Source organism: Bactrocera latifrons, unplaced genomic scaffold (assembly GCF_001853355.1).
Source record: "Bactrocera latifrons isolate USDA-ARS-PBARC rearing strain unplaced genomic scaffold, ASM185335v1 scaffold_484, whole genome shotgun sequence".
Classification (NCBI taxonomy): Eukaryota; Metazoa; Arthropoda; class Insecta; order Diptera; family Tephritidae; genus Bactrocera; species Bactrocera latifrons.
Window position 1 is genome coordinate 142,176 of NW_017537139.1, and position 21,947 is coordinate 164,122.

The 21,947-nt window shown below is 35.9% G+C and overlaps 1 protein-coding gene across 2 annotated transcripts in view; it reads right to left on the reverse strand.

Annotated features, from left to right (window-relative positions):
- The window catches only part of LOC108973522 (NADH dehydrogenase [ubiquinone] 1 alpha subcomplex subunit 2), a 35,978-nt gene extending 34,663 nt beyond the window's left edge, over positions 1-1,315 (reverse strand). Inside the window, exon 1 of one of the 2 annotated variants that reach the window (XM_018940849.1) lies at positions 1,069-1,315. In XM_018940849.1, coding sequence (XP_018796394.1) covers positions 1,069-1,166 — 98 coding nt within the window. In that variant the 5' untranslated portion in view covers positions 1,167-1,315. The remainder of the gene's footprint in view (positions 1-1,068) is intronic. The other variant, XM_018940850.1, reaches the window with a different exon arrangement.
- Between the last annotated feature and the right edge of the window lie 20,632 nt (positions 1,316-21,947).

The following is a 21,947-nucleotide window of genomic DNA, read 5'->3' on the forward strand; positions in this document are numbered from 1 at the left end:
TTTTTTTGAAGCGCGGCCGAAGGCCGCCAGTGCAGAAGGGAGTTCTACGCGAAAGAACTCTGAACACCCCGGTTTTAAGTCGGCCAGGGTTATTTTTTTTGAAGCGGGGTATAATGCTTTTGCTTATTTYCTTTTGTTGACAACTAGGCAGATATGGCAATACCATTTATTTATGCAGTGAATTTAACTAAAAGAAAAGACTTGAAATAAAGCTTTATTTGCAATAAATATTAAAAGAAATTTATATACAAAAACGGTATAGTGAAGTGTTAGTAAGTGAAAAGTGCATAATATAAGTGAAAAAKKTATTCACAATAAACAAATTATCAATTTAAAAGTTGTAAATTTTTTAACTTTAAACGCAAATATCTTTAAAACTATAAGTCAGTGGCAACTATATATATATATTTTCGTGATCTGGAGAACGTCACCTTTCCAATGACACCCATTTTATCCTCGAAATACGGGGATGCTAWTCTAAATTTTACCCAATTTTTTATATATTTGAAAGTGTACAGTGAAATTAAATATATATTAATTGAAAAATGTGTGAAAAGTGGGTTGAACATTTTTGAACTTTAAACATAAATATCTCGTAAAATATGAGTTTGAGGAAGATATATGTGTATACATTTTTTAATCCTGAGGACCTCCTTTAGCCATCCGTATCATCAAATCGCAGCGCCAAAAGAATCGTAATATTGCCTAAATAATTACTAGAAATCGATATATAAATTGTATATTTTTTTAATCTGGAACATCAGCCCTATAAAAACATACCACTTTTGACCCCGAAATCGTGGGATGGAATACTAAAGCCGACACGAAATATTTATGATTCGTATATATTTTAGAAGAATTATYATAATATTATATATGTATTTATATTGTCTACTGATAGTAGTATATTATAAAAGTATTTTTTAATATTAATAGTATTTCAGAGAAATACTGCACCGCTTCACATACATCAACTTATTTAGTTTTTGTTTTTTTTCTTTAGATTAAATATAAATAGCAGATAAGTCCACAACTATTATATAACTTTGAACTTTCATTTTAGCATACCTTGCTCCTTTTGAAGCTTCACCCGATTGACAAAGGTGTATACGTAGCTCCTTTAATTTTGGAGACACTTTAGTCAAACGGACAATAGAAGCACGCATTTTTTAACTCTGGTTGTTAAAAAATGTATATGTTCAATATAAATGTTGTCTCCTTTGTTACTGGGAACTGTTGTTTATATTTTTGACATTTAGAAGCAATTTTGATTGAACAACTTTGTCACAGAGATGTGTCAGATTTATCATCAAGCTCCAGCTTCGTATTTTAAACAATTTTCCGATAAATCGAATATCTTGGAACTCACTCGCGAATTCTATCACAGATCTGTTAGACAGGTATCTGTTATAGCAAAAACATCCACAACGCTACTTCCTTCCTTCATTTTCTTTTCTTAGCGCGCAAAATGTGTTAAAAGTTGAGTCCGTGGTAAAAACGCAGAATTCAGCCATCTTTGTTTCTTTTCATTTGAACAATGTTTCCATTGCTCAATACGCATATATATTTTGTACACATCTAAGTTTTTAATTACAATTTTTTATAATATAAAATATCAAAACTGAAAACAAACTATAAAAGAGTTATTTTAAGAAAACTTCACACATATTGAGGAAAACTTTTATAATTACTGAAGTATATGGAGAYTGGCAACCCTGCGTTTTGAGAGAGCAATCAGCTGACACGTTTCTACATCAAAAACCAAAATGACGTGGATTCCCACGGCATCCTACGGCAAAGAGAGAAGGGAGTAGCGTTTTTCACTGTTCACTCACATTGCGCGCCCATAAGATAATTCGTATCAGCTGACACGGGCCACGATTCTACGTTTCTCACTGTTCCTGCTATTAGCAAACGTCTAAGCGACTTCTCATTGTTCACTTTTGCATACGTTAAACTATTTCTTACTTTCGTTCAGAGAGTGGGTAAAATAGATTAGATAATTAAGTAAGGTGCTAGGTGCCATTGAAGCGATGCGATCCCTATTTGGAAATATGGRTCCAAAGGCCTTTATTCTGCGCCTACAGACTGCTGTGCAGTTTATAATAGGGTGGGTCGATTCCGGACTTTTTTCGATTCGGGATTTCTAATTGTGCGGAAAAGTTGCCTTAGTACTTCCTGATTCCAATGCAACTTTTTGTTTTGAGATCGGATTGCATCTTCTAAAATCGTGAAATTGTCTACCTAGCGCCTGAAATACGCATCTCATGGAAAAATGTATAAAACAAAAGTTATTTGTCACGTCATTTGGTACCGAAAGGACGCACCGTTCCCGAGATACGAGCGAAAATGCGGCGCGTCACAGTGCGAGGTGAAATTGTTGCAGCTCTCAGCTAACCTGTATTGGTCACTCAGAACYCACCGYGTGGAGGTGGCTGCYYTTCGGGTTCCTCCCAAGCCCAACCCAACCAACCAACCATATGTCAGGCTTGTTTTAGTCTAAATCTGTGTCAAATTTATTGATAAAATCAGATTTTGTACTAAACTTTGGCACTTTTTGCCTAGATTTCAGTGTAGAGCATATAAAACGATCACGAGATTGGGGGCCAATAACTTTAGAAGATGCCTATGTCACCCGTTTGACGGTTCTCTCGACTGCCACGGTATGAGAGGGGAATTCACTAAATTCCCATACCTCTGCAGTGTCACCCGACAGCCCTTTTATGAGTTCTTCGTTAGAAACTGAACGAAGAACTGGTGGAACAGTCAAGGTAATTGTCTTCCAGTTAATCATATCGTAACAATTATTAGCTTTGAAATTCAGCTTTGGCACTTTAWTACATCTAACCCTTCCATTTACAGTGTCAGACTCTGCTTCTCTGGCTGCCAGAAGACGGTCAAGGGCCAACTTTCTGACTTCTACCGGTTCGTCAGTCATCATACTAAGGAGAATGTTTTCTGGAAGAGCAAAGAAAGCATTCTGTTGAATGGATGAATCGACAACCTARCGCAGTTTAGCAGGTAAGTATCTCGACCTTTGAGTTGCAGCATAGAGATGGCGCGAGCCATCCTTGATTGAACTGTTGAATCTTATTKAGAACCACAAAGGTGAGTAAACTGTAAGTATGTACTTAACCAAAATCTTTATTTCCTTTGTTGGTTTGTCAGTAGAAATGTATAATCTCAGAATTTTATTTGCACAGGTGAGCCAGCGAGATTTGCACATGTTACCTGGATGCATCGAAGCTAAATCTGAGGAATATTGACCGGAAATAACAGCTTCTGATATTTTATAGAGATAAGCTTGGTCTGTGCTAAGTTGGGTCGGGTTAWTAACCTTAGAAGGTAATTGGCAGGATGGAAAACTTTCAAATTTGACAGCAAGCAACKTCTCACAATCAGGGAGCAGTTTACCTATGTCGCCAGAGAATGTATTTGGACTCTTTGAGACACCATCTATGTGTTCGAAAAGAGCACGAAATGGAAGTTCGTTGAAAAGTAGAAGACAAACAACCCACTGTATTGGCCTACCTATCTTTTCTTCTAGTTTCCGTGAAAAAGCTAGCCTGATCCTCTGTTATCAAACCTGCTTGTTTTTCATCCAGAAAAGCAGATGAAACAATCAAGGCCGCTGCTCTTTCACTTACTCCAAATCTTTGGGCAGCTAAAGCAGTATGTTCTAATACTAGTGTGTTTTGTTTGGTTTTAGAGGATGGAAGAGAAAATTCATCATCAGCATCGGTTTTGGAAGACGCACCTACATTGTTGTCGTCTGTATGAGAGTCTGRCTGAKCTGAATGGTCACGTGTTSTAGCTGATACTTTTCTGGTAAGTGTTGATGTTGAATGACGTTTTGAAAGCTTTTCTTTACGTTCATTTTTCTTTGTAATCTTTTTTGTTTCAGGTAGTTCATTGATAGCAACTTTCCTTTCCTTTGGACAAGTGCAAGAAGAAAAATAAATGCATTTACAAGCAGTGATGTCAAATARTTTTCCGGCAGAAGAAACAAAGTCGTCTTTTTTAGAGCTCAAACCATTTGTTTAAGGGTCAGAAATTTCTTATGGTATGTGGTGAGCATTGGTACAACCCTGGTGTGTAAAACTATCGGAATAGATGACTTTTTGAAAGWATTTTCAACCTTTTTTGCAATTATTTCTGTAATCTCTTTACTCCTAGGTTGATAGTTGTCGCCTCGGAGTCGCCTTATATGAAATCTTTCAAACTGATAACACAAAAGAACATCCTGGTAAGTAGGTAACTGGGATTGGGGAGAGATTGTACGGATATATGCCAAACACAGGACATTTCTGTCTAAATTTAAATTTAGATACAGACATTTTGAGTTCTGTGTTGTGTTGAGAGAATATAAGTGATAGTACTCGGCGAAATCAACGACAAGAGTGAGGGAACTCGATGAAAAAATTTTTGTGTGGAGACCTATCCGAACGTGTCCTTTGGCGTAGGTGAATGAATGTGAGTGATAGCACTCGACGAAATCAAMGTCAAGAAGTGTGGCCGCAAGCCGATTTTCACCTTGCGCTGTGGCGCGCCGCATTTTCAATCATATCTCGGGAACGGTTCGTCCTACGGCGATGATTTCGGTAGCAAATGACGTGACAAATAACTTTTGTTTTATACATTTTGCCATGAGATGCGTATTTCAGGCGCTAGGTASACAATTTCACGATTTTAGGCGAATTTCCGAAATTTCAAGGCCGGAGTTGGGGTTGAAGATGCAATCCGATCGTAAAGCAAAAAGTTKCATTGGAATAATCGGGAAGTACTAAGGCAACTTTTCCGCACTATTAGAAATACCGAATTGAAAAAAGTTCGGAATCGACCCACCCTAGTCTATAAGCAGCTAATCTGGTGTTTCAGACTCTAAGTCGCTGAACCGGCAATTTGCACAAGAATCTAGTCCCATGTTAAATAAGTGCTTTTTGAGCTTGTAATAGCCAGTGTAGAAGGCGATAATTAGCCTGTGTTTTCTCTTGGGAAATTGATTACATGTTTAACCTTTTGAGGTTGTAACCACCCATTAGCAACTGTGCATGGCGCAAGCCTGGAAGTTATTGCCAATTCCTCTCCCTTTCCACTGCTCTATCTTTTTTGAGTAGCTCCGACTGCTGCAAAGCGAGCAAGCTTATCAGTTAGTTCATTCGTCTTCAACGGGTTTAATCCGACACTCTTGCACTTTTCTTTGGCCAGGCCTAGTCCCCTTTGTACGATATCGTAGAGAGTGTCCTCCAATTAACGTCTAGCTATGATAACAATGTCGTCCGCATATCGTTGATAGAGGCTTTCATTAATAGTTAGCAACAAAGTAGTTCGTCCACGACAAAGCTCCACAGCAGGAGGGATAGCACTGCTCCTTGTGGGCAGCCCCTTGTTGTGCCTAGACGAATACTTGTATTACTTACTGTGTGTCAGTCTATTTGCGCACCGGTGGCACCACATTCTCTTTCTCCAGTGCCCTTGCCACGCTTATGAAAGATGTGTTGAGAAAGGCACCATCGATGTCTCCAGTTTCCAGCGAATTCTGTATCTCGAAGGTTAGAAGTACATAGCAGTGTGGGTCGTTAGGGCCCCATGATGCGATAACGGCACCGTTACTACCTCCTGGCTGTAAATCATCCAATGGACACGGCAGTCACATTTCACCCTGGATTAGGAGGTGGTAGCTCTTGGTTGTCGCATGTATACGGCATCCTGCCTGAGCAGTGCAAAGCAATACYTCCCACACCAGTTTAGAGTGTCGAGAATATCTTGCGACTTAAGCCCCTGTTCCGCGTAACAAATACTTTTGTTAGCGAATAAGTTACCCATGTAGTATATAATATGTTACAAAAGTACTTGTTACCCAAATTTCAGTTAGTGTTGTTATTTTGGTTAGCAGTTTGTTACCCTTATGATATAAAAATGTTAGCGTGTTATTAATTTTTAGCAGTAACWAGCATATGTGTTATCTCGATACGTTATTATCAGCCCTATTCTCATACCCTCATAAAAATAACCACCCGCACTGCTGGGGTGATTTCAAAAGCACAAATAGTTAGAATTTCCTTACAAATTTGAAATATCTGACAGCAAACATCACAATGCAAAACTTCTGTCCTTTGTACATTTTACTTCCTTCTAAGTATGGATAAAAATTCAGTTGTATATATTTGTAAGTATGTATGTATTTTATACATGCATGCGAATAAAAAGACATTTATGTTTAAAAAATATGTTGTAATACAGCAACTGCTCCTGAGTTGTTTCTTCATATTTTGAAATCCTTAAAATGAATTAAATTGGTATATATGCGCCAAATTTAATAGATTTAAAAAACTACTAATTTTTCTTGGTTGTCCACTTCTTTAGTTTGTCTTGTTTGCTTTTTCAAAACAGCTGGTCGACAGCAAAGTGCTTTTCACCTCATGTGGTGAGTTTTCTGTGCCCTTTTCTTGTGAGGTTTGAGCAAAACTAACCTCACAAAATTTAAAAGTTTTTCCTTACAAATCGTTTGTGAGGTTTTCTCAGAATAGGGCCTTATATTTCTTACTAATTTGTTACTTATAACAATTCCTTTAAATAAAATTCAGTATTCTATATATTATTTTTCAATATTTAATTGTAAAAACATAATTACATATACATGGCGCGTGAGCAAAAATCAATTTTCTAATTACGGGTTGTTAATATAGACTTTCAAACTTACTAATAGATAACTGTCTTGTCATTTTTAACGTAAATATACATATTATCACAAGTTATATAAACAGAACACAAAACGCAGGTATAGGTATAACTTTAAACAATAACGATATTAAATATCTTTCTATAACTTTTGGCCTTTGAAAATACTGGGAGCTCTTTTTGTAAGTTTCAGTAATGATGTTCTTAATGTTTCATACAGACATCCAAAAATCAACGCGATACTTTGTTATCTTAGCCAACATAAAATGACCATATTTCCGCTGTAGCCGATATTCGAGCTGTATTTAAGTTTTCTGCAAATTAGAATACTTTTTATTTTCATCTCTGTTACATTTTTTCATTTGTAATAACTAACTGCTAATTTATCACGCGCGCACGATATCTTGTACAAAAAACACTGACCCAGCGATACCTTGCCATTCAATTTTTATTAAATGCGGTTGGAATAGCGCTTCAAAACCTTTATCACACAACTATCGGGTAATTGTAGTGAAAAAAAGATTATATTAGTAAAATTCGTTAGATGAAAACTAYTGGCGACAGGCACAGTTGTTTCCAACTCTACTCACTGTTCCATCTCGATGTCATAAGTTATATAGCAAAGCTTCTCTTTCATCAAAGGCAGCGTAGGATTGAACGCATACCCACAAAAAACTGCAAATGTAAAAAAGTTATTTCATAATTTTATTCAGCTTCTTTTGTCTAACTTTATTATAATATTAATGTATGKACTAGTGTGACTAACCTTAAACAGATATCGGGGATATCACGGSCAGCAATGTCCAGTCGTTTTTACTTCAATAATTCTTATCGATTCTTCCGTGGGTTGTCCTTTTAGCAGAATTTTGGTGTTTTTTACCACACCATTCTCCATAGGAATCTTTTAAAAGCGGGCGTAGATGTGAGGCTTCATCATTCATCATGAGGTCCTGTAAAAGTTTTGTTGTGCGACACCAAAAATAGAAGTATTTAGTTAAGGAAGCATGCCAAACAAAATTTCAATTTATAGAACGGCTAGAAAATTAATCGCGAACCAACGACCYATCAAAACAATTTCTTGTATAAAAAAAACGTTTGTATCTTAAAAGATATCTTCATAAAAATTTAGCAAGAAACGCTGAAATCTATGAAGAAATAATCAATGTACTAATTTACGAGTCTTTCCCGGTCGATAGTTTTTTCTTTCTAGAAATGTTTCAATGTGTTTGTGTAATCTGTTACCTCCGTATTGCAAAGTGGATTGTTAAATAAAAGTCCCAATATAATTGCAAGTCGGGGTTTTTTAAGTAGAGRGAAGCAACAAGAGCCAGAGTGCAGAACTTCAATACGCTAAACATGGCCTACTCCCAACTCTAGACTCCTACGGAACCACCTGATTAAGTATTACTTCGTGGGAGTGATAGGACATTTACGGATAGGAGCACTAACAGGCGGACGCTTTATCTGTCTAATTTGTCTCAGTTTTGTCATGATTGAGGCTGCCGTTTCGCTAAGAACTTTCCAGTTCTCAGTATACCGACACGTTATAGTCGGCAAATTTTTCACGGTAAAAATATCACCGAGTATAGTTTTAAGTTTTTATATTGTACTTAAAAAGTCAGGGCAATAAAAGAACACATGCCAAGAGTTTTCAAAGCACTCTGAACATGTTGGGCAATTCGGACTAATGCAATGCTGGAATCTGTACAAGTAGCTTCTGAAGCACACATATCCGTTTAGTATCTGGGTTAGGTGGAAATACAAGTCCGCATGTCGTCTGTCTATCTACGAATGAATGTTCGGTATCATTCTGTGAGTCCACCGTCTTTTGAGTGAGGTTTGCCACCTCTGCTGAAATATGGATAAGTTTTTGGCTCTTTCTTCTCTTCTCGCTCATATAGACGTCTTTCGTATTCGTCAGCCATGATGTCCATGTGCATCATACTAGCTATCATTACAGCAGTAGCGCTTGATATTGTTCGAAAAACACTGTAAACTCTTTAGTTTGTCATCCAGAGCCTTGACTATGTTTGCCCACTTTGCTGAGTTGAAGACATTCGTAATATCCGAGGTGATCAGCGCGCAATATTTTTTTCTGCCTTTCCATCGCTTGCCACTTACTGTGCAAACCTGATTTCAGAAGCTTCTTTTGACTTTTTTCTTAGACTATTTGCATTTTATCCACATTGTTTAGGTTGTAGACGGAGTTTAGCTGAATTGCAGAGCTTTCTGAACCCAGCTATTTCTTAATTCTACCAATACTTGGCTTCCGTTTATTTTGGTACACTTTTCATGCATAGTTGCGTCGTTAGCTGTGAACAGCAGATCTTTTCTCACTTCGACTGCCAAGTGAATAGCTTCTTTGCCTTGTATATGTGCTAAACTCCAGGCTAAGTATCTTAAAAGGTCGACATAATAATCTTTCAAGACTCTTTTTGGCAAGTGCTCCTACYGCGGCCTTCCGCGGCACCGGAATAMAAGACTTCAGCAATAATAGGCATGTGGTCACAATTTCGGCTATAATCGCGTAAGCGGTGTCTGCGCCAATTAAGAAGAAGAAGGCCACCATTTGTTAATTTGTCTGTCCACTTCATGTGTCTGCTAAGAGTGKCGTAGGCAAATATTAGGCCAATTATGAATTTTTTGTTCCACTGTTCAAGGTTGTAAGATTCGTTTGCTCCAGGAATTCTACCACAATGGCAACCCATCATAATTTTTCATTGAGGCACTGGGAGGAGCATAGCAGAAAAACATTTGCTTCACATTAAATTTGCACTGCGCAAACCGCTTTAATACATTAAACATAAAACAAACATTTATCAACCGCCCGTACTGGTTAAATATAACAGTTGTCATTATAAATTGACAATAATTTGGAGCAACTGCACTAGTCATTTATATCATTAATTAACTATTGTATATATATAATTTTAATCAATAATAATAAAATATATAATTTCGGAAAACTCACCAAACAAAATTGTTCTTCTGCTAATGTAATTCAGTCAGACGCTTTTATTTCCTCTTTCGCACTAATTCAATAAAAACAAGAAATCAGATGGCTACATTAGCTACATTTTATTCCAGTCGGTAAATAAGAAACCTATTAAAACTAACATGAATATTTCGACATTGGAGGAACATATTTCTAAGGATTTTAGACGACTTTATTTCTTATCGCATTAAAGAAAAGAACGCACACGTGTGTGTTGGAAGATAATATAATAAGATTGAAGRTAATATATGTATGTATGTACTTGTGTTGAAACATATGGGGAAAGTGATTAGGCCTGGCTGACAGGGTTTTACCAAAATTGATGTTAGTGTTATTAAGCATTTCGGTTAGCAATTTGTTACCTTAACATATATGTTAAAGTTAAATAATATGTTAGTGTATTTGTTAGATATTTACCTCGTTACATCCATTTTCCACGATTGTTATTTTATTTGTTACCAATTGTTTTAAATAATTTTTAACAATTAATTAGTAAATATTTTATTTTTTATTTTATTATTTAAACTTTCACATTTATTTTAAATATTAAAATTAATTAATAGCTTATGCATTTATTTAAAAAGTAAGTTTAAAATAAAATATTGGAAATTAAAATATCAGATTTTATGATATCTCAGATGTTTACAAATGTTACTTATCTACATCCCTTCTTCTTTATAGGCATAGACGCCGCTTACGCGATTATAGCCGAGTTAACAACAGCGAGCCAGTCGTTTCTTCTTTTCGCTACGTGGCGCCAATTAGATATTCCAAGCAAAGCCAGGTCCTTCTCAGCTATTTCTTCCTCTGCTTTCCCCCGCGGGTGCTGCGTCGATACTTCCAGAGCTGGAGTGTTTTCGTCCATTCGGACAATATGACCTAGCCAGCGTAGCCGCCAATGTAGTCAATGTCGTCGTAAATCGCATACAGCTCATCGTCCCATCGAATGCGATATTCGCCGTGGCTAGCGACAAAAGACCATAAATCCTTCGCAGAACTTTTCTCTCGACAAGTCGCAACGTCGACTCATCACCAAAACCTCTAGCAGGACGGGAGTTATGAGTGACTTATAGAGTTTGGTTTTTGTTCGTCGACTTTACTTCTCAATTGCATACTTAGTCAGAAATAGCACCTGTTGGCAAGAGATAGCCTGCGTTTGATTTCCAGGCTAACATTGTTGTTGGTGTTTACACTGGTTCCAATATAGACGAAATTGTCTACGACTTCAAAGTTATGACTGCCAACAGTCACCCCTGATCACCAGTCCACAGCCGCATGAAATATCAACAGGATATATCTACGAGGTCTGACCGGAGGCTTAATTCTGGTACCACGGGGAGCAGGAGCCCTTAGAGGGCCTGCTCATGCGGACTGGCCCTCGTGGAGTATCGTTATGGTTGTGGTTAAAACCCAATTGCGGGAARAATTGACTTTGTCAGTTGAATGTGGACTTGCTTGCAACGGAGTGCCGGACCCAAAGCACGGCAGAGGCTTTAGATTTGCCTCGAACCCGACCAAGATAGTTAGTGTGTCCATTCCACACTGAAAATTGGTACTGAAAATGCTGTCGTCAGCAGGTACCCACGTAAAACACACCGGACGTTGTCAGCAGTGACGCGAGAGCCAAGTCGTGAGTATGACGACTGTTTGTTTGAAGACAGGATATATTTCGTCTTGCCCTCGTTCACTGCAGACCCATTTGCTTTGCTTCCTTCTCTAGTCTGGAGAAAGTAGAACTAACGGTGCGGCTGGCAATACCATGGGCAATAGCTATTCGAACTTCTTCATGGTCGGGCAATGGAACGTCTACTCCATCGTCATCGATTGGGGAATCGGRTTCGCCTTCTCCTGGCGTTGWACTTTCATTAACATTCAGCAGACTGGAGAAGTGTTCTCTCCATAATTTTAGTATGCTCTGGGCATCGGTCACTAGATCACCTTTGGGGGTTCTATAAGAGTATGCTCCGGTTTTGAAACCTTCTGCTAGCGGCGACGCTTTTTCATTGGTACTGTTTTTTACGTGGCAAGTCAACCGGACAACCTTGTGGAGGGGATGCTTCGCCTTCTCCCTTTAGCTCGCCTTCAAACGGATGTTYTTATGCTACCGARAGGATACTTGGTCAAAGACCGGAATTCGTGAGCTGCTTGAGCCATATGTAAAAAAATCGTTTCTGGCCACTCCCAAGTGAATGGCGATCAGAGAACTTTACTCCCTTGAGTAAACTTCTACACATGCCTCCATCCTCCTCCTGAAAAAAGATTAATTARAGATAATATAACCAGAAAATTTATTAATTAAATAAAAATAGCTATAATATCTGAAAATAAAAAATGCATGTCCTCAATAAAAAATGTCACCTTAGCCCTCCATCGATTAAGAGTTTTACCTAAAAAAAATAATTTCATTAAAGTATAAAAACTATTTAATCAGATATTTGTAGTATCCCATCTGAAAATAGACAATAAATTTTTAATTCTCAAATAAGGCGATTACAATAAAACTATTTATATTAAATAAAAGAGCATAAAGTTATTGAGATGTTAAGCGAATTTTTATTAGTATCTTAAAACAACATTTTCTAAATAAAAAATTATAATATGCACGGATATAAAGTGAACCACCACAATGAAATAAATACTAAAAGAACAGTTATAGGCGAAGTTTAAAATACATGATTTAGTATACAAGTGCATTTAGTGAGCATATTTAGTTTTTTATTTACATAAGAGAAAATGTTTGAAAATAATAAATATTGAAGAAATATTAATTAATTGGATTAATATTGGTTACAATAAATTTATGCACAACTATATACAATTTTTAGATATAGAATTATTATTATAATATGAAATAACATTACCAACTAACTAATACTTGTACAATAAAAAAACTTAAAATTAAATTTAAAAAATACTACGTCTTAATATTACGCCTAAATTGCTAATRTCTATTGTAACTTAAATTAACATAATGCTTAATACTTAAATTTTATGTATGTGAATACTTGCAAATGCAGCTATTTTACATATATAAAACATTAATAATTAACCCTTATGTTAGTAACCGGGTAACCGGGTATCCACCGSGGTGTATTTGTGTGAATAGCTTAAAAAATTCAATATTTCATTTTAAGCTCTCAAATCGTCGTTTTTTAACTTAAAAGAAAGCTAATTGTGAGTTCATTTAATTGATATTTTTTTTAAACTTAAACTCTAGCCAACGCCCTATTAGCAACCGGGTACYCGGGTACCCATAGTGGAAAGTATAGGAAATAAATTGTAAATAATTTCTATTAATTCATTCAACTAAATTTGATTAAAAAAATAAAGAAATATTACACATTTTTTATAATTAATGACATTGAGCACGTTGAATACGATTAACTGAGTGCTCTTCACAAAAAGGTAGGTGACAATTGGCACAGGCCTCCCGTGTCTTTCGCCGTCTTCTTATTGGCAAAGCATTAAAGCATTGCAGACATGACAAGATCCTGTTACTTTTTTTCATCCGGGTTTATCTTTTGGAGTCTTTGGACCAGGGTTTATCACGACTGTTTCTGTCAGTGTATAGCCTAATACACTTTCAACGGCAATCTTTGTGGAGAAGTGGCGCATTACTTGTGGATTCCCCGTGCGATGCTCAATCATCGGCAATGCTAGTTCTTTACTTAGTTTACGCATAAATGGACGACGTTCTGTCGTTTCTTGACAATCATTTTATTATTTTCATAATAAATTATATATGCCACAAGTGCAAAAATATCCTGTGCCAAATGTTGGAGAACATTGCCATTGGCCATCTCGAAGATCGTCGTTGACTCGTGTATCTCCGCACCATTTGGTYCAATTTGTTTAGCGTCATCACCAACTGATATATTCGGATGCATTGTCGATATCAGAAGGACAGCTTTATTTTTTTTTTAGGAACGTAGGACACATGTTTACCTTTTCGAGAAATCCAAAAACTGAACACTGCTCCCGTGTCTTATTCGCTCTCATAATACCAGGGATATAAGGTTTATTCTATTTAGCGTACCAACAATGGTAATATTCCACGACAACAAATGTTTATCAACTGGTACTGTAGTAAAGAAGTTATCCATGCAGATGTTTCTATCCCTACCTCGGTACGGAGCCGCCAATTCTTTCACTACTCTTTCACCCTGACTTTTTCTCGAGTACTATCTGTTTACCAAAGTACATGATCCCTTGCAAAGAATATGCATTTTCTGCATCACAAATCCACCAGATCCTTATACCATACTTAGCTGGTTTCGATCGAATATACTGAGTAAATCCAGTACGACCACGGTATGGATAAAGACGTTCATCAATCGTTAAGTTAGCTGTTGGTTTGTACAAATGAGCTAAATTTGAATTTAACATTGTCCACACATCGCGAATTGGAGCTGCCTTGTCTTCTTGTTTACGTTCACTTGAGTATTACTATCGTCGAATCGCAAAAAACCCAGAATATTATAGAATCTCGTCAATCCCGTCGTCGSGCGATACAGCGGATAAAAATTGGAGTGCCATATGTCAAATGTATGATCTGTGTTTGAATTGTTTGCTCCAGTACAAATCAAGATACCGAAGAACGAATAAATTTTGGGTATCCTAACGGGCTTCCATTGATGCTGTGAGTTTGGATCAGTGTCGGCCAAAATGCATTTTTCCTATGCCCGGGGCATAGGCTAGCTGCTGCGACGTCAAACACGTATACTAGCACGTATGCGCAAGTTTAATTTTTTCCACTGCCAGAAAATACCCCCTTGCGTAATTTATAAAAATTTTTAAAATTGAATGGGAGACATATTTTTTTTTTTTTGCTGAAAATATGGAGGGAGAAGCCTATTGCCTCATTTGTAATAAAGTGATTGCACATCTTACACGTTATGCATTATGTAGACATTATGAATCCTCCCACAATCAGTATGATTTAATTTTAGGTACCGAACGATCAAGTCTGCTTTTACAAAAAAAAAAGCAGAATACTATTTAAACTATTTCGATTATATTGATATAATAACAAAAATAACAGTAAAAATAAAAAACAACATGAGTGTCCCAAAGAAAAACATACGCTCCAAAAAGAAAAAGCCTCTTATATTGTATCGCTATCACTAGCAAAACAATGCCGTCCATTTACCGATGGGGTGTTCCTTAAAGAACTATTTCAAAATGTTTTAGAATGCTTTGGAGAAGAAGGCAAAACATTGTGTAGAGTTATTGCGACTATTCCACTTTCAAAACAAACTATTGCCCGCAGAACTGAAGATATTAGCTCATATATTCAAAATTGTACGCAAAAACGGCTGTCTGATTGCAAATTTTTTTCTTTGTGTTTGGATGAAAGCACGGATAGTAACAATTTGTGTCGACTGGTAATGTGTGTTAGAATCATAAATGCAAATTTTGAAATTTTCGAAGAAATTGTTTGTATTTTATCGTTGCACGGTAATGTCAAAGGCGAAACATTATATGAAGCCGTAAATGAACATTTTTTTTCTATAGTTGATAAGAATAAATTGAGTTCAATTTGTACCGAGGGGGCCAAAGTCATGGTTGGCAAAAAGAAAGGGCTTGTTGGTTATTTACTTAAAAATAATATAAAAATTCCCACCTTTCATTGTATAATACACCAACAAGCCCTTTTTGCGAAGGAACTTAATATGGTAGAGGCTATGGATATAGCCATAAAAATAATAAATAAAATAAAAGGAGGTCACCATGCCCTCAGCCATCGAAAATTCAAACAATTTTAGACGAATTGCACGCCGAACATGGAGATCTACTTCTATATACCGAAGTTCGTTGGCTAAGCCGATGCAAAAGTCTAAAAAKGGTCTTTGACCTGCGAAAAAAAATTTTATTGTTTTTGGAACAAGATTCCTCTTCACAAACTCTTCTCACCTCTTTGAAAAGTCCAGATATTTTATTGGACTTAGCTTTTTTGTGCGACTTTACAGAACTTTTAAATAAATAAAACCTCTCGCTCCAAGAAAAAAATAAAAACATATTCGATTTGTTAACTTCAATGGACCAATTTGTATACAAACTCAAAATTTTAATAGAACAGTTTAAGAAAAATGATTCAACAAATATGCCATGTATAACAGCTATTATTCAGGAATTTTCCAATCAAAACAAATTAGAAACATATGCAGATATAGTTGACCGCGTTTTAAAAAATTATGGAAATAGATTCAGTGATTTTAATATCATTCGAAATGTAATAGAGCTTGCTAATAATCCCTTATATTGCACCCTTCATAACCAAGACCCTGAGGTTCAAGAAGAATTACTAAAGATGCGGAGTGATTTATCATTGCCTATTTAATCAGGGATTAATTTTTTAAAGAAAATAGATGAAACAAAATATTATAACATAAAAACACAATTTTTTTAATTATATTCCATGTTTGAATACACATATACCTGTGAAGTTTCATTTTCAACACTTAAATTGGTCCAAAATAAGTATAGAAACAATCTTTCGGATCAACATATAGCTGACCTCATTCGAATTAAGGAGTATAATTCTGAGATAAATGTGGACAAAGTAATGGAAAACGCACTGATCAACATTTGTACAAATTGAACTTAAATCATTTTCATCAACATTATAAAAAAAAAATTGCTCATTATTTATTCAGTGTACTTTTCTGCCAACACAGTTTGCAGCAACGCTTTACGCACACAAGTGAAAGCTACATACTATTGCATTGGACAACACTGGTTTGGATGGTTAACATTGTACTCTTGGAAAATTCTTTCAACTTTTTTTATTAGTGTGACGATTATGTCAACCATTTCGTAGTTAAAAAATTTTTTGAAAGTCTCGCTAATTGACAACGTTCCCGTACTGCGATGAGACCCACTCCGCTGGCATACAACATTATGAGTTGTGGTCTGATGCTGAGTTGGTGGACTTTTGTTCCACACTGTTTTATCTTTGGCAATAAAACTCCCAGATGGTTCTTGAGCTCTTAATAACAACAACATTTATTAATTACTAGATCACCCGTCCACGCTTCACTGTGGCTGATATATAAATAATACTACCACTACCATCTATATGATTTCTATTAGTTGGATTATAATTATTAAATAATGAGATATAGCATTTCTGTGAAGCAACTTGTGTTAGTTTACAAAAAAATGGATCATAAAGCATTTCGTGTGTTAATRAAGCATTGCTTTTTGGGGGAAAATACTGTTGAATTTGGGCTGAAGGAAATCTACCGTTACAAAGATATTTGCTATGTTGGAAACAGGCGAAATCAACACCGAGGAAAATGATGCTCTAAAGAGGCGAAGCTCTGTGCAAAGTGACTGACTCGCAAGTTCATAATCCAACAAAAGCAACGAATAACTCATTCTGAGAAGTGTTTGAGTGCTCTCTAATCGGAATAAAGCCGAATTTTTTCATTGGTGATAGAAACATAGCTCCATAATTTCCCACTGGAGTCCAATCGACAGTTATTTTAGTGGAATGCATATGATGAACCGGTTTTCAGACGTGGAAAGACGAAAAATGGGGCTGGAAAGGCCATGGCATCAGTATTTTGGGATGCACGTGGTATAATACATACTCAATGACTGATTACTGAGCCAGTAGATTATTTACTGCATATTTGATTGTACTTCTTTTCTACTATTCCAAATACTTAGCAATTGTTTTATTTTTGAGGAAGAATCTGTTTAAAATTGTACGCATATATTCAAATGATTCCTACAAAAATGAATTTTGAAGAAATGCATATGATTTAAAATATAATTTTTGTATTTAGGAGTTGTATTAAATTTTTACATAAAGAGATAAAAAAAATATCCTATGTTCTTACCCTATCCTTTTAAGCTACCTCCACACCAATTTTCAGCCAAATGGGTTGAGTCGTTCTTGAGTTATAACTAACTACAACTAACAACAACTTTCTTTTATATATATTATATAGATTTAAGGAAAATAATTATTATTTCAATCACTGCTAAAAACAAATATTTTACTACCTTCACTCATTTTTTCACTATCAAGAGAACACCAAATGAAATATGTCTGATAATGCGCGATAGAAAACAAAGAAGTGACCTTGAGTTTTTCTTTCTCTCTCGAACGACATCTGTTCGGCTCCGAACAATAAAAGCCGGCCGACTACCTGGGGTGTCCCAAATATGTTTCAGATGTCATTCACGATTCTACATTTTTATTTATTTTTTTCTTTAAATTGTCACCGACTATTAATATTTGAAGATTTTTAGAATTTTTTWTTAATAAAAYAAACAAAATTTTTAATACTCATATCGTGAGTACCCCGGTTGCTAAAAGATGTCGTTGGTTRCTAACATAAGGATTAAATAAGTGAACRTATCTAAATATTTTAATATTTACCGAGAGTGGGGTCCACTGTTTTTAATTTAATTAATGCCTTTTTGGCCGTTTTTCATTACAGTTATACATAGCAAAAGAAAATGATAATAGGGGAATTCTTTTGCTCTTGCAAGATGACACAAAATCATTGGCGCTCATTTAATAACAACGCAATAAAAATTAAAACACGCGTGTTTGACTGATAATTCTGCTACTGCGAAAAATATCACACGCACGCGAAAGCGGTTGAACACCTACGCTAGGTCAACACAAAGAATCGGCATTTAGTACACTGACAGAAACACCTCGAATTTTTAAAATATTTTCAAGCGAATGGCAAGAAAATTATTTTTTTTTTTATTGAAACTGATGAAGGGGAATTTTCCACTTTCAAATTAATTCAAAATAAGCAAAGAAACGCGCCAACATCTTACCGATCTTCTACGCATTAAGGAGTATAAAGAGGAAATCAATATTGATGATGTATTATCGAAACGAGCCATTTAGTCAACGACTTTATAAATTTTCAAGAATTACACAAGAAGAATTCAATAAACATTTCTGATATTTTTTCCAAATTTGCCAATAAYTTTTTCCCCTGAATGTAAATAAAAAAAAATACAGTCGAAATTTGTTCAGTGTACATGGCGGCGAAAATCTATAGCAATGTTTGTGCAGCGCAAACGTAAAATGTAGTAGTATTGAGGCGTGCGCACCACTGCACAAAATGCAAACATCCTGCACCGAAATATGCAAGGGCACGAAAGCACTAATTGCAGAATCTAGTGGTATAAGAACAGCTGATTCGGTAAATTTATTGCAAATGACTATTGTGAATTGGCGCAGCTTCTGCACGAAAATATACATGGGTTTTGATCTGACATATTTTACAGCCTTTGCAAATAATTTTCTGCGTGTGTTTGTTGCTGTGCGTTGCACCAAATTCTGCAATTCGTGCACCGAGAAGGGTTTCGCCAGAGCAAGAGAATACCTCTAATATAAATCGTCCGTCTATTAACACAAGTAACTCGAATATAATCAGATTTGGCGGTATTATATCGATTTCCAGTTGCTTATTTCGTCCACGTCTGGATAATGCACGTAAACGTAGTTGTTAATATAATATATAGTATTCTTTAATTTCCTTCTAACAGAAAGTGAGAAACCATGTCAATATTTACTATTTTGGCAAATTTACCCCTTTCTTAAATTCGTCGAAATAATAATTTATATCGAACCTATTCCTAAATGAAGTGTTAGTTCTAAGTTTTCCTAAGGATTATGAGAAACACAATCTCCGCTGGTGCGTCACAAACAAAACGCCTAACACTAAACTCTTTTAAATTCTGCCTAGATCCTAGTTTAACTCCCTTTTCTTGCAAAAAAAGTTATTTCGTCACAAAATTCCCTAATAAATTCATTTACACTCGCTGGCGTACTCATTCCTAAGAAGCAAGCGATTGTAAAAGGTTTTGTGTTAGTGAAGCCTACTACATGACCTAAAAATGGCCATAATGTCCTATTGAAACTTTTTAATAATTTAAGTCCATCTATGTCCACATCTATAAAAACTTTTTCTGCGCCGTTTAGAAAATCAAAATCTGGAAGATTAAAATTACTTGTAATTCCAAATATAAAAACTCACCCTCAGCTACAGATCTAATTTTTAGTACAAGCCGACTGACACTTGAAACAGTCCTTGCACTTAACAGCAGTCCTTTAATACCTGCTCTATCGAAGGTTTCCAAATGGTCCGTTAAACTATTTTGTAATATATTATTTTTAAGCCCATATCTTCAATCCCAATGACAAATTTTCTTCACTAACATATTTTTCTCGTCATCTTTAAACAAAAATTTGGAGTTCTTTTTCACTATCGAAACTACTTAACTATGTGATATAACGGYACAGTATCTGTTAGAAACTGCTGCCCTTCTAGTGGATGGTATATTACCGCTTTCTAAAATACTACCTTCATTCAATTTGAAAGCTTTTCAACTGTATCCTTAAAATATGCCTTTTGTATACTGAAAAGGTTTAAAAATGCCCATTTGTTCATTTTAAAATTAAAAAAATATTTCTAATGATAATAATGGTGTTAAAATTTAAATAATAATAACAATTGTTTAAAAWAAGTCCGTTTCCAATGCGACTCTGTAACAGCAAGAGAGCACGAAGTGCAAAATACTTATATTAATGCACAGAAACATGCATACCAACAAAAAATGTACAAAAAGAACCCGTCTGCTAATAGTATGCCTTTAAGAATCCAATCGCAATGAGTTCCATGTACCAAATTGAAAAATTAGATGAAGGTAACTGAGATATCTGGACTATTAAAATGCTCAGTGGACAGAAACCAGCAGCAGATGGAGAGGGCTGGGATGCGCTTGATAAAGAACTACACAACTTCAGCTAGTGCCTGGAAAAAGCTAAAAGGGTTGTATCAACCCAGTGGACCAGTAAAAAAAATGTCGCTTTATAAGCAGTTGCTTGGTTTGCGGATGATAGACGGCGGTGCTATGTCCAGCTACGTAAATAAATTATGTACAACAGTTGACAAACTTTTGGAGGTTGGCATTAAGCTTAGTGAAGAGCTGGCAGTAATAATATTACTTTCAAGCTGGCTCAAATGCTTTAAAATTTCGTGATCATCCTGGAAACACGTGATAGCATGCCTTCTCTTGAGATACTAAACATAAAGTTATTAGAGGAAGGAGATCGCAGGGGCAGTACATCTAAAACGGAACATTACAGGAGAAGAGTCATATCAAATGTTACGAATGTGGTCAATGGCGTCAATATAAAAATCAATGCAGGAATAGAGCAAAACAAAAAAAAAGAAAATCGCCAGAATCGCAACAACACAGATCGTTTACAGTTTCAGCAGTGACAGATGTGGGTGATTTAAAACACTCGAGATGGTACCTGGACAGCGGCGCGACGGCACATATAAACAGAATTATGTGAGCTAAGGTTGGAAAACGTATTATATGTCCCGCAAATGAAGGGGAATTTTGTATCGGTAAGTCGAGCTCTCCAACGTGGTTGCACAGTAATCTTTAACAACGAAAACGATATCGTAAGCCAGAATGGTGAACAAATTTTAAAAGCAGAAATGAGAAATAAATCGTTTGTATTTGAGTGTATTGTATTTGACCCCTTGAATTATGGTAACCTGATGAAGCTAACAAATAATAAAATGGTGTTTGGCATAGAATATGTGAAGTTCCTAGACAGTATGCAGTGTAAAATCCACACTCAACCGTTTCCAGCGGCGTCTTTAAATGGAAAATTGTGTTCTCTTGGTGCCCTATCATATTTTTTAACTTTCATCGATGACATATCTCTGCGTATTTTCACCTTTTTTCTCAAGTTTAACTATGAGGTGTTTGAAATTTTCGAGCGGAAGATCAAGGTCTTGCGGAGCGTCAACGGCCGACTTCAGTAAGCGTTTCGATGACATCCTAAAACAACAAGGCAAAACTTGTCATATCACGGTACCTTACAGCCCCCAACAAGATAGCGTCACAGAATGAGTGAACTGCACTCTTGTTGAGATGGCAAGAAGTTTACTTGTACAATCAAATATGCCAGAGTTTCTATAGGCAGAGGCGGTGCAGACAGCGTGCTATTTCCGCAACAGACCAACTGCAACGTTGATTAGTATGATAAAATATGAAGTTCGGATTGGTAGAAAACCGAATGTAAAAAATATGCGAACATTTGGGTCCGTAGATGTTGGCTTAGACAAAACACGAAATAACAAAATCCATGTGAAAGGTAAAGAGTACAAAATCGTTGGGTATTCCTTGGTATCAAAAGCTTACAGACTCTACAATCAAGAAAAGCATCACATTGTAGAAAAACAGGATGTTTTGCTCTATGAACATTCTAACG